Source organism: Harpia harpyja, chromosome Z (genome assembly GCF_026419915.1).
Source record: "Harpia harpyja isolate bHarHar1 chromosome Z, bHarHar1 primary haplotype, whole genome shotgun sequence".
NCBI lineage: Eukaryota > Metazoa > Chordata > Aves > Accipitriformes > Accipitridae > Harpia > Harpia harpyja.
Genome location: NC_068969.1, coordinates 99,290,698 through 99,304,683, shown reverse-complemented (window position 1 = coordinate 99,304,683; position 13,986 = coordinate 99,290,698). Strand labels below are relative to the sequence as shown.

At 45.3% G+C, this 13,986-nt stretch overlaps 1 protein-coding gene across 2 annotated transcripts; it reads left to right on the top strand.

The window, feature by feature from the left end:
* The first annotated feature begins 324 nt into the window (after positions 1-324).
* On the top strand, positions 325-11,210 carry ISL1 (ISL LIM homeobox 1). 2 transcript variants are annotated; one of them, XM_052778679.1, is made up of 7 exons: positions 325-438; positions 536-644; positions 1,490-1,679; positions 4,733-4,992; positions 7,016-7,299; positions 8,730-8,897; positions 11,094-11,210. In XM_052778679.1, exons 2-7 carry the CDS (start codon positions 617-619, stop codon positions 11,208-11,210), a joined length of 1,047 nt encoding a protein of 348 aa, XP_052634639.1. In that variant the 5' UTR covers positions 325-438; positions 536-616. The 2 variants fall into 2 exon arrangements, with proteins under 2 accessions (XP_052634639.1, XP_052634638.1); XM_052778678.1 differs by having other exon boundaries at positions 7,013-7,299.
* The last annotated feature ends 2,776 nt before the right edge of the window (positions 11,211-13,986 follow it).

Sequence of the window (13,986 nt, the reverse complement as noted above, 5' to 3'; positions counted from 1 at the left end):
TGTGACGGGAGATAAGCGGCGGGGATGGAGGAGAGCGACAAGAAGAAAGCATAAAGGCAAATACAAATGAGGAGCGAGGAAAAGTTGCCTCCGAGAGCCCGAGCCGGGGCCGCCGCGCCGCCAGACGCTGAAATATGATAATCAGAACAGCTGCGCCGCACCGCCGGCAGCCAATGGGCGCCCCGCAGGCGTGACGTCCCCGCGCATGACGTCAGGCCAATGGCGAGCGGGCTGAGTTGGAGCAGAGAAGTTTGAGTAAGAGATAAGGGCGAGGCGAGTGCCCGAGCCGCCAGCGCCCAGTTCGGCACCGCCGCGCCGCCGCACCGCACCGCACCGCTCCCGCACCGCGCGGCCGGACCCCGGCGCCGCGCCCCGCACCGCGCCTCACTGCGCGCCCCCTTCTCTCTTTCCGCAGCCCTGACAGTATCTCCCACGCCGGTGGTGTTTTGTTTTGCCTTTTTTTTTTTTTTCCATTTCGAGTCTTTTTGTTGTTGTTGTTACTACTTTTTTTATTTATTTTTATTTTTATTTTTAGCGACAGCTCTCAAACCTACTTTGGGGTCTTAAAACGAAACCGTACACCATTTCACTGTGGACATTACACCCTCTTACAGATATGGGAGACATGGGAGACCCACCAAAAAGTAAGGCGGAATTTTTACCGTTGTTGGAATAAATGTGCTGTCTATTGTAATCGTCTCAGACAGGCGAACTGCTAAAGAGCTGAACTTCATTTGAATGGTAGAGAAGGTGCCTTTGTTGCCATGCCTGCATGCTTGCTGTGTTTTAACCTCGTAGCCTTGTACGTTAATAGCCTGGGGTCCTTCTCTCTGTTAAAGTTTGGGGAGCAGGCAGGATTTTAATGGGATCTCCAGCCACGGAGCCTTAAATGCTCCTCGTGCTAGATTGCGGTGAGGCTGTCTGACTGCCCAGCACCTAGTCCGTCTAGGGGAATTAGCATTAGACTTGCAAAAGAGAGCAAGTGACAACCGTAATGATGCTTGTTCTTGCTAGTAGCCTCGAGTCCCCTGTTCTGTGGCAAAGGGCTGAATGGGAAGCGCACCTAGCCACGCATTCATCTTTTCCAGTCAGAGCCTCTTAAAAAATGAAATCAAACATATAGGGGCTCTCCCCGTAAGACAAGGAATCCAAACAAGCAAACAATAAAATAAAAATAAAACAACGAGGGAGTTTGGAGTTTTGATTCTGTGCAAGGCTTGCGAAATGAGGACCTTCACCCCGAAGACTGTTCACGTCTGCATTTTAATTTATGTTCCGCCTCCTTTCTAAAAGAGGCAAGGTTTTGATGGCACGCTTCAATTACCATCCAAAGGTGTAATACTCTTTAAAAAAAAAAAAACCAAAACCAAACAAAAAACAAACCAACAACACTCCCAGAGTACGCCCTATAAGGGAACGACACTAAAAGTGTGTTTATCTCTGTAGGAGACTAAACGGTTAGTCAATCATGTATTTATTTTCATTTCAGAAAAACGCCTGATTTCCCTATGTGTTGGTTGCGGCAATCAAATTCACGATCAGTATATTCTGAGGGTTTCTCCGGATTTGGAATGGCATGCGGCGTGTTTGAAGTGTGCAGAGTGTAATCAGTATTTGGACGAGACCTGTACGTGCTTTGTTAGGGATGGCAAAACCTACTGTAAAAGAGATTATATCAGGTACGCCATTTACGTTGTTTAATTCTTCTGTGAGTTTTTTTTTTTTTTAACTTTATAAATCTGACAGAGGCAGGAAGAGGAAAAATGGTGAGGAAGAGGGTGAAAAGACAATTGGTATGTGTTTAAGTGATTCTCCTGTAGATAGACAGGCGAGGAAAAAAGTTAGAGGCGTCAAGTTTTTTATTCCACAGATTCAAATGCAAATTTCTGTACAAACAAAACTACGTTCGGGAACAGCTAGCGACTGTGTGGGACCCTCCTGAGGACTTTCACAATGCATCCTGTGATTCTAACAAAGTGGGAAATCGTACGTAATGGAGAATATTTTCAATAGTGTAGATATTATGAGTAACACGGAACTGATTGCTTTTTAACAGAACCTGAGAAACGCACCTCTCTGTGTGTTTGGAAAGGCATAATGGCATTCGTAAGAATGTATGTGTGCCGTAAATACACTTCAAGCATGTATGCCGTAAAACTAAATACACGGGGTGGGGGGGGTGGGGGGAATAACCAACAACAAAACCAACTATTTAAACTAGGCCTATCAAAAACAAAAAAGCCAAAGAAAAACAAAAACAGAACCGACGTTTCCTTCAAAATGAAGGATCCTTTTATTGAGAGGTTAAAGCCTAGACCGAAATGTTTCTTCGCTAAAATAACTGACATTTAATCTTTTTAAATATTAACCCCTTTGGTGATATCTGACTGCCTTTTCTTTCTTATCTTATCTGTACTGATGAATTAGACAGAGCAGATCAAATTGCCCATCATCTGTTCGCGAACAATTGGGTATATTTAGATAATGGAACCGCTTCCTTCCTCACATTAAAATCTGGTAACTGATAAAATGTGAGAGTTGCCAATCCTTACACTACAGAGAAACCAAACCACGAATTTGAGTGTGTTTATTATTTGTGCTCCTGGTTCATGTTGATCCGTTTCAGTGTCGCCTACTGGGTTTGCCAAACCAGAACTTTGTATGACGCTGAGGCATGGACAGTATTTTTTTTTGCTGAAAGTTTTGGAAGCAAGTACCTACCTAGCCACCTGAGATAGCTTTTCTAGTTTCTTTGTCATTCTGAATTGAAATAAAGCACTTGAGTCTTTCCTTCTCCAGTGCACAATCCATAAACAGAACATTCCTTCAAGCCACGTTGTGAGATTATTCTCAAAGTTTTAGCATGGCAAAAAACAGCCCAGTCTTTTTTGGGGGTTGGGGGTTTTTTTGTGGTGGTGGGTTTTTTTCCCCTTTCTTTACTTTTAAACGCACTTTGGAGCCGTGCTTTCAAATGTTGTCCCTTCACTAATTTCAAATTCAAGGAAAACGTTTGCACTGAGATGGGCTCACTTACCTCCTGCTAGAACGCAGCCGTCGAAATTTAAACAAACAAAAAGAATTGCAGCTTTTTTAAGTTAATACGCAATACCTTGCATTTGCTACAGTTTTAAAAGTAAGATGTACTATGTGTAAGTCGACTTTGAATTAGACCGTGAGCCAATCTATAATTGTCAGACGTTTTGGCAACACCCCCACCCACCCCCCCCCCCGCCAAGGTTTCTACCTATTAATTCATACACTTTGCGATCGCTCTGTTCTTTTGCCGTTTAGCTGTTTGGGGTGTTTTTGTTCTCAAAACCTCCTAATTCGGAAATATGTAGCTCTGAATATAGAATTAGCACACCTCTTTAGGTGTTCTAATATATATAGCAGATAAAGATGTGTGTAAATAAACATGTCTACCCACAAGCATACATCGCAGACTGTATCCCTAAGGAAGTGTACTGGTGAAGAAATGTATGGGGATGAATATTAGCTCAGTCTTAGGAACAGCTTTTACAGTTCTGCGCACGGCGTGCCTGCATATGTGCGCCTATCCTCACATTTGCGGGAGGATGTTAATTTTACTTAATACCGAGGAGGCTGGCTAAGGAGTACTCGGTGGGAGCCGAGAGGCTGCTCAGTCCTAGACACCCGAGTTGGAGCATTTTCTCACCTTCATGTACTGATGGGTGAACTGTCCCCCTCTCTTCCACGGGAGAGGAGGAACCCGCCACCTACTCCAGAAAACCATTATTTGCTGTGTGGGGCTGTCAGCGGGCAGTTGCCCTTTCACTCCTGCCGGGGGGCTTGAGCCCCGGCTCAAGGTGGGAGCGTCAGCAGGAGGGGAGACGGGGCAGTGAGGCTGAGGTGGGGGCAGGCTGCAGAGCCAGAGCACGCAAAATGCCGTGTAGCAGGCGGCGGGGGAGGGGAGTCACACTACTATAGATGTGAGTATGTATATATGTAAGGGGGGGTGTATGCATGCCTATATTGTATAAAATGGACCTGGTGAGAGGGCAAAAGGGGAAGACCCGCGGCCGCTGGCAGAGCCACCCCTGTCGCATCCCAGGGGCTAAGCTGCCGGCAGGCCGGGCACGCATCAAGCGGCAGAAGTACTGAGTGGGTTCTTCTCAAAAATAACACCATTTGGTGAGGCTGGCACGTTTGTGCGTGATGAGCGGATGGCAGCTTCGACAGCCTCGCCCTTCCCCTGTGTACCCGGGCGGTCCGGTTCAGGCCCGGGCCAGGCTAGGTCAGGTCCCCCCGCCGTGAGGAGGGAGGGAGAGGGCAGAGGCGGCCCCTCGCCTGCTGCAGCCTGGGCGCTGGGGCCGGAGGGAGAGAGGTCGGCATCTCCTCGGGAAGGAAGGGGGTCGGTTTTTTGTTTCTCCTTCCACCTCCGCCGCCCCTTCCCTCCCCCCTGTCCTTGCCCACCGGTGTGTCCGGGTCCCCACCGACTTTTACGGTGTGGGTATCAAGGCACCGACATCAAACGAATCTGATTTACTCCTTTCCTCTTCTGTCTTCTGTGTTTTCAAGGCTTGTTTAACTAGTGGACTGCATGTGCCGCGTCTACGCGGGGCCACGGGGCTGCCCACGAGCGGGAGTGAAAACCTCTCTCTTTCTTTTTCCCCTTCCTTCCCCCCCCTCCCGCCACTTCCTTGCCCTCCCCCTTCCCGTGCTCTCCCTCCTTCCCTCCCTTCTCCTTCTTTCTGGGCTGGGCCCTGCTCAGGTTATACGGCATCAAGTGCGCCAAGTGCAGCATCGGCTTCAGCAAGAATGACTTCGTGATGCGCGCCCGCGCCAAGGTGTACCACATCGAGTGTTTCCGCTGCGTGGCCTGCAGCCGCCAGCTCATCCCCGGCGATGAATTCGCGCTGCGGGAGGATGGCCTCTTCTGCCGGGCTGACCACGACGTGGTGGAGCGGGCCAGCCTGGGCGCCGGGGACCCCCTCAGCCCCCTGCACCCCGCCCGGCCGCTGCAGATGGCAGGTACCGCCCGCACCCGGCGCCTCGGAAGCCCGCGGGGTTTGGCACCGTCCGGCCCGGCGCCGGGCGGGGGGTGGTGGTGGTGGGTGGTGGGGGATGGACGGGACACCCGCCGCTTGCAGCGGGTCCCGCGCCCCCGAGCAAAGGCGTCCCCGAGCAAAGGCGTCCCCGAGCGTGCGCGCCCGCGGAGAGGCGGCGGCGCGCCCCACGCCCGGGGCCGCCGCCGGTCCGGCTACTGCGAGGAAGGCCCGCGTACGCGGTACGCGTGAGGCGGAGACACCTGCGGGGGGGGCCGCACCCCTCCTGCTTCGGCCGCGCACCGGGCGCGGGAGTCATCCCCCGCCCCGAGCCCCGGACAGGCGGGAGCCTGAGTCGGGGAGGAGAGGGGAGGGAAGGGAAGGGAAGGGAAGAGCCGCTGCGGGGAGCGCAGACCCCTCTGCCTCCCGAGCACGTGGAACGGCTTTTCTAAGCGCTGGTGGAAGCGGGGTCCGAAGAGAGATAGACTTCATAACTACAGGCGAGCACTTAGGCTGTAATTTAAAACTGTCAACAAGCTAATCTTCGGTAATTGCCTTTTAAAGTGACTCTGCCTTCTTGAAACTTTTTATGTGATTTGATGAGAATTTCACCTTAAAACTCAGCATTGCAACTTCAGAGTCGCCCCACCTTACCACTTTACTTACACTTTTAGTTCTCGACGGGTACATCGGATACTCGGAGACGCTTGGGTCTAGGAAGGGGCACGTCTCTGAGGCAAACTAGGCTGGGCAATACGAGGTTGGCCGGCATTATTGCTGTGCAGGTAACTGTAACTCAAAAGGCTATTTACAAACACAGCTATGTTCAAACGGGATCGTTTCCTGCTTCTGAGCTGCTTTCAGGTGACAAATCTATAAATAGGGAGAAATAATCCCGTAGCTGATCACGGCAGAATTTTAGAGAGATTGTGCCTGCTCCCTATAGCGTGTTTGTGCATGTCTCCGAAAGGCATATTGTGTCGGCAGGTACAATACTGCTACAGATTTGAAGCCTTCCTATTGTCTTCATAGCATTTGCTGATTTATTGTTATAACCAGAAAAGTCGGAACCCGACTGTACAAAAGCAAGCACTTCTTACCTAACCAGAGTTTTGGAAAAAAAAAAAAACCAAAGTGTTTTTATTTTTCCCTTGACTAGGTCAAATTACACCTAGATAGCTACAGTTACACAATACACAGAAGAATAGCAGAATCACACGAATACTTTTAGCTCTTGATGTGACGCTACCCGTAGGTTTGCATTTCTTGGTGGTTTCCACGAGTTGCTAGGCTTGTTCCCCTTTAAAAAAATTGGGGAAACATTCATATTTTTTAAGTATTCATCAAAAGTCGACACAAATTCACCTAGCACTTCCATTTTCTAAGATACACCCCGGTGTTCCGAGCTCTGGGATAAGGGGATCTCACGGGATTTTTCTCCCCGGTCACGGTGCAGCGGATTTGGCTTGTTTTGTTTTAATTTGTAAACATCAAACTGCCGAGAGCTGTTGCACATTATCGTGGCCTCTGGCTAAACTGAGCTAGATTCAGTATACAAGAAGCAGACCCAAATTATGATTAATTTAAGAAGTATTCTTTCATTAATTTTCGGGCCAAAAGTCTGTTTTGGTGATTTGTCAGGAAATAAATACTTAAAACCTTCCCCCTCCTTTCCTGGCACACGCACACCTTAGCGAACTCTCCCTCCCCTGTCAAGTCTCACGCAGGTTCAAGCTCCTGTCATTAAGGGTTTTAGGGGGGTGGTTTGTTTTTGCAAATTAATTATCTGTGGAGTCAGAAATGTCAGTCCTGTCACTCCACTAGCGCATAAAGCAGAGGAGGCTGCAGGAGCTCCGATAGATCTGACTGCTTGAATGGCCTTTGAAAGAGGGTTCATCACCCCCCCCCCACCTTCCCCTGTCCCACCAGTTTAGATTCATAGCCTCTGCAGACTCCCTGCTTCCTACTCATGGGGACCCTGTTCCTCCCCTCCCCTTCCCTTACAGCAGAACCTATCTCTGCCAGACAGCCAGCTCTGCGACCCCACGTCCACAAGCAGCCCGAGAAGACCACCCGAGTCCGGACTGTCCTTAATGAAAAACAGCTTCACACCTTGAGGACCTGTTACGCTGCCAACCCCAGACCTGACGCCCTCATGAAAGAGCAACTGGTAGAAATGACTGGCCTCAGCCCGAGGGTCATCAGGGTTTGGTTTCAAAACAAGCGGTGCAAGGACAAAAAAAGGAGCATTATGATGAAGCAACTTCAGCAGCAGCAACCCAATGACAAAACTGTAAGTGGCTTCAGCCTCTGACCGTGCGCTGCCTTCCTTCCCAAGGAGAAACGCCTGGGCTATGTCCAGCCCGGCCAGCCTCTGGGGACGGTTTGAAGCTTTTGATTTTGTGGGAGCTCCCTTAAAACAAAGAAAATTATACCATTTAACTATTACTCGTTTCTGCTGTCAGTGCAATTAAAATAGACCACAGCGAGAAGCCGATATAGGCTGCTCAAGGGAACACATGTCTTTTTGTGGGGCTGAGGATACACAGTGGATTAGACTAATTTCTCTGCAGCATGAATTGCAACCTGCAGAGCTTATGGGGTCTAATAAGCCCAGCCTTGTGTAATATTTATATTTCAAATGCAAAGGACTCCTTGAAGGGGAAAATGCCACTTTTACTCTCTTCAATGGTTTTACACAGGAGTAAACCCAGAAGTAAAACCCATGAGTAAAAGGGAAATTTGATGTATTTTCTTAGCACTTTATAAACTACAATGTGTATGTGTGTGTGTTTGTCGGTGCACTCACTGTAGAAAAAGACAAATGCAATGCAAAGATTTTGGAATTAGCATCGTGTTTACAGGTTACTTAATATACATATATATATAGTTCTCACGCAGAAATATATTGAGGTTTTGTCTGCGGGCATATGCACGTGTTATGCAAACAACCGGAAAGCTCGGTTCAGCAGAAGCAAACTGGCTGTCTCCATTTTAAGCCAACTTTTTTTTTTTTTCTGTTCTTGTTAGTCCACTTGAAGAAGAGTCTGTTATTCTCCCTGTGTATATTGACTGACCTGAGAATGACTATTAATTCATAAGGCTGCCTAGTTAAGTGGAATTTAAGGAGTTTCATTTTACCCTGTTGGAATGCAATAAAACACGATGTTATTAACTCGCCTGAACAATCTATTCGTCGAGGCTTGGAGTTATTTTGTACACAGTGCCTGCACCACAGGCCGTACTGGGAGGGCTGGGGTTTCCTTTTTTTTTTTTTTTTTTTTTTTTTTGCAGAGAGCGCGGTACTGACGTACCCCAGGTTTGTCGTGCAGTGGATATACGATCCAGTTAAGGTCACGCAGAACAAAAACAGCTCCGATGCGAAATAGAAAGGGAACATGATTAACCGTTTCTTGTGCCGAGCCGCGCATCGGCAGCCAAGATACAGAGTGCTGGTGTTTAAGAAAGCTTGGGGGGACGGAGGGGGTATGCCTTAAGAGAAATAGGAGGATTAAAGGGAAAGAAAGTAAACTTCCACCGTGATAAATGCAGCGGGTAGAAATAGGCTGACCTAGAGTAGAATAGAGTAAGACATTCACAGCAGATTAACAAAGCAAATACAAGCGACTGTATAGATAAGATAGAAAGCAGTTTATTGACTCAGCGCTTATATACAATAAAGTTAACCAAGCTCATTAACATCTTTTGCTGGGCTGTTTACAGAATATCCAAGGGATGACAGGAACTCCGATGGTGGCTGCTAGTCCGGAGAGACATGACGGCGGTTTACAGGCGAACCCGGTGGAGGTGCAGAGTTACCAGCCGCCCTGGAAAGTACTGAGTGACTTCGCATTGCAGAGTGACATAGACCAACCTGCTTTTCAGCAACTAGTAAGTGTCGGTTCCCAGCCGGAGCAAGCCAGCCTGTCCCCGGGGCAGAGCAATGGGGGATTCTCTAAACGTGCCGGATGCAATCCAGACTGGCCGGGCTTTCCTGAAATTGCAAGGTGGGCATGATGGCACTCTCTAAATGTGGCGAACTGAATTGATTTAGTAGGGCTTGGTGCAAAATCTACCTTAGTGCACAGCGGAGCTCTTGCTGAGTTGCGTGGGAGCTGGATAAGGCCCGACACAGGTTTGAGACTAACTCAACTCGCACACTCCTGAAAACATCTCTATCCAGAGAACTAAAACATTCTTCACATGTCATTTAATTGTATGTACATTTGTGAAAGCAGTTTCTAAAATTTGCCCCTCCCCCCTTCGGGCCAATTTTGCCTTTATGCTATAAGGTGGATTTTAAATATATTGTAATGTCAGCCTGTACCCTTTTTTGTCACACAAACATGAATAGCTTAACTAAATTTTTGAAGTCCTTTTTTAAAGCATGTACCACTAGATACAGCTTTATATATCTCTATATACATATATACACACAAATACACACACATATATATAGCTTAGATTAAATGTTGTTCTTTGGAAAGGGAATTGTTGGTATGTATTCATGTGAAAAATTCAAACAATATAGTAAACTGCCTTAAGCCAAAAGAAAACAGACCTTTTAGAATAAATTCTGTTCTTAACTCACTTCCTTATGCCTACATCATTTGGCAGCTCATATGGGACCATATAATCTACAAAACTTAGGCCCAACAGACGTTCAGCCTTACAGTTCAGCCTTAACTCAATGTCCTGGCCTAAGTGTGTTAAAACTAGACCTTTAAAATAATAAGGTACGTTGTGTATGGTTTTTCAGTGATTCAGAATAATACTTAATGATGAAAAATTAACATATAGACCCCTTTTTTGATCTGTTGGGCATTTTTTCGACATGAAGTGATGGATGATGAAGGTTTGTAGCCATGTCTAGAATTGTTTTCAGACCTCTTCAGTTTAGTGTCACACTCTCTTGCAGGATCAATTTTCTTTTGCTCAGTGGCAGGCTGCAGCGTGCTTCCCTCCCCTGGCACACTGTGCTCGCTCAGGAAGCTGCAGCACAGCAGCAGGGCTGTTTGCATCATCTTACCTCTAGAGCAACCACCGGTTTTCCTGCTTTAATCAAGCTGTCAAGCAGACACAAGAAAAATTGATCTCCTTCGGCTGCCTCACTTATTGTGCCTTAACAGAACAGGAGACTTTAAAAACCTTTGATGCAGTGAGGTTTTGTACGGAGTAGTTTAAAAAAAAAAAAAAAAAAAGAGGCAGAATGGAAAATGGATAGCTCAAATACACACGTGCATATAAGTAGATAGATCATTAGATAGACAGATGAATGTTGATACATATCGGACATAATGTCTGATACTGAAAAGAGTTAAAGAATTGTGGATGGAACAGAGGGTTCATAGACCGTTCAAGGCACATCTCTAATCTGGAAGGGGCCTTAATCACAGCATCGGCCAGCTAAATAGGTGCCAAAGAAATGCTTTTGGATTAGCAAAGCTCCACCCTTCAAATCATGCCTTTTCCCGACGCTGCTCCTAAACTAACGGGAGCCGCGGGGCACGTTAGGATGGAGAAGCGTGACCTTTTTTATCAAACCCATTCTCGTTAAAAAGAGATAGCACTTGCTTCAAATCACAAATGAAAGAGGATGGTTTGTTTCAAATGCCTTCTGCTCCTGGGTACTCCTTCCAGGTTTATTTTAGTATGTGCACAAAAGGGGAAAAAAGTAACCTTGCAGTTTCGTGTCAAAAAACCACATGCACTCTTAAATAATTGACTAGAACATCCTGTTGGGATTGCCACTCTTGCAAGACAGGGAAGAAGGCCTAATTAATAAGTTTGTTTGTTTATTTGTTTGATTTTTCAGTCCTGTTTTAAAAAGTTTTTTTTTAAACCTTTTTTTTGGTGATTTGGCCGAGGGCCTAAAGAAGATTCCTTTAAAGTCGATGAGGAAGCTAAACAAAGAAACACAGTGACACAGCCTCCCGTGGAGATGTATCAGGCCGTTCAGCTGCATGCCTGTGTATTTATTTTTGCGTTCTTTGCCCGCTACTTTCCTTTGATTGTTACAGTTGTTAATAACCCTTCTTTTCCTTATTTCTCTCTCTCTCTCTCTCCTTCTCTCTCTCTCTCTGGCAGGTTAATTTTTCTGAAGGAGGACCCGGTTCCAATTCTACTGGAAGTGAAGTAGCATCCATGTCCTCTCAGCTGCCAGATACACCCAACAGCATGGTAGCCAGTCCTATTGAGGCATGAGGAACATTCATTCAGATTTTCTGTTGTTGTTGTTTCTGCCCTTACCCTCAGCCCTGTTGGAGAGAGTGGGAAAGTGATCACATTGGGACTCCGAAGTTTAGGGGGAAAAAGTATTTCACAACCCTGTAATGAACCTAGCAAGGAACTGCTCCATGAAAAGAACGGAGTCATGTTTGAAAAGACAAGGTAATATGGTAGCAACACTGTGAAGACAATCATGGGATCTTACTATAATAAATACTACAAAAAAAAACAACAACAACAAAAAAACCCCCAACAAACCCCGTGCTATTCAATGATCAGAGGAGGATCGAAAAGACGTTTTCAAAACGTAAAGGATTTGTACTCGTGGATCTCAAAAAAAAAAAAAAAAGAAAACAGAAAAAAGAAAAAAAAATCTTTTCATTTGACTGCACATCTTAGGGAGAAACCAAGGTAGAGGGATTTTCTATCCAGTCCCTCCCAATCTGAATGGTGCTGTTTCTATATTGGTGATTGCCTTGCCAAAAGGAGCTCCAGTAGGTTTTCCGTCATCAGGAAAGAGACTATTTAGCCCTGCATTGTTGAAAGATTCATTGCAGGAAGGTGGAGCTGCATTGGTTTGCAATGTTGTTTTTAGTTGACTCTTAACAAGGGGATGTTTCCTGGGTCTCTTCTAGCATGTACTGTAGCGGGGTTTTGGGTTTGTTTGGTTGAGATCCACTGTCTATCATGTCTGAAGCGATTAAAAATAGGTTTTTGAATTCCTCTTTAAAAACCAGTTTATAAAAGCATTGCAACAAGGTATACCTCTATTTTGCCACAAAGCGTCTCGGGATTGTGTTTGAAATGTGTCTGTCCTGGTACCTTCCCCTCCCCTAAAGCTGTGTGTAGTCATTGGTTAAACCGACTGTTTTTCTCTCTTTCTCTTTCTCTTTCTCTTTCTCTTTCTCTTTCTCTTTCTCTTTCTCTTTCTCTCTAAATAAAGAGAAAAAAAGTAAAAAAAAAAAAAAAAGGAAAAGGAAAAAGAAAAAAACCCCACCCTTTTTGTTTGCTCTTGCATTGCAAAATTATAAAGTAATTTATTATTTATTATCGGAAGACTTGCCACTTTTCATGTCAATTGACTATTTTTTTGTTTGCTGAAGTAAAAGAAAAAAAAAGAAAAAAAAAGAAAAAAAAGAAAAAAAGGAAAGGTTGTACCGTGGTCTTTGAATTATATGTCTAATTCTATGTGGTTTTTGTCCTTTTTTTTTTTCTTAAATATTATGTGAAATGAAAGCGCCATATGTAGAATTATTATATCTTCAGGACTATTTCACTAAATAAGCGTTTGGAATAGAGAAAATAATAATAATAATAATATTAATATTAAATAATGAACAAAGTTCCCTCTTTTAAATATTTACAAGTTAGCAGCTAAAATACCTGAAATAAAATATTGCATGCAAAGCAGGTCGTTAGTGAATGAAAGGAGTGTGATATTTTATTGCAAGTATTAACGACCAGCTTGTAAATTTCCGTTTCAACAACTATATCAGGGCTAGTTGGATGCCTTAGCTTTCAATCGATAACGTTAGAAACTCTCTTGTTCCCCACCCCCCCCATCCCTTGCCCTTAAAAGTTATATTACTCTAGGCATGATCTGACATAACGTTAAGACATCTAAAGAACTGGGAGCTCAGGCTTTTTGCTGAGTTCTGTTATTTTTAAAAAATAATAAAAAGAAAGTGCTGTATACCAAAGCCTCGTTGTTGAGATTGTTGAAGTGACCTGTACTTTAAGTATAAGCTCCTGATAAAAGGGTCGCTTTTTGCTTAACAAGTCAAGTATGACCATTATTTATCAGTGTCTGCTGTTAAAACGATTGAAAAATGCTGCAAAAGGAATAGTTTGAGGGGATATTGCTGTGAAATTGCACGAATGGTGTTCCTTATTTTCTGTCGACTTCCCTCTCTTCACTCCCTCTTTTCTTCCTTTTTTAATTTGCGGGGAGAGGGTGGTGAAAGCTAGAAACGTGGGCGATTTCTTGGGGAAAAGTAGAAAGAAGAAAAAAAACCCCAAACATAGAAAAGGGTTGTTTTTGCTCCAATCCAAGTGCTCCCTAGTGCTCCCGGCGAGCACAAAACAAAGGCTCTCCTTAAAAAACCCTTAACAACTGGAATATACAGAGATTTTTAGTCTGACAAAGACAAGTTGGTTTGCATGACAGTTACTCCAGACCCTAATATTTTCTTAACATAACCTTCTTTTTCCTCCCTCCTCACCATCTCAGCCCACCCTGAGCAAGCTCAGCTATGGAGATAAACCATTTCGACAGAACCTAAAAAAAAAAAAAAAAATTTAAAGTCTAATACAAGGATTTCAATCATCCTGATTAGAAACTGGATTCATTTTGTATGCTCAAGTGTAATACAGTTTTGAGTACTTGATAAATATTTAAATAAATATGAAATCTACCTTAAACTGTGTGATCAGTAACCCTTGTGTTTTCATGCAGGTTTAGAGGCTCGGTACGACGCTTCGGGGGGCGGGAGGGAGAAAGGGTGTCATTTCTGCCCGGTGGTCTAACGTGTAAGTTGTTTGAGTCGCCCTTACTGACGGGAGGGGGGAAAAGGGGGAGTTTGGAGACCGAGTCTCCCACTCGGGGGGATCTTTAATTGCCGCTGAAGACCTGTAAGGTCAGGGTAACACCGGGCCTTTGCGTTCGCCTTTTATCGCCTGGAGGCTAACGCGTAGGTGGGAAGCGCGGCCACTCCGCGGTGAGAGGTGCAGGGTTACTCTGGGGAGGGGGTCA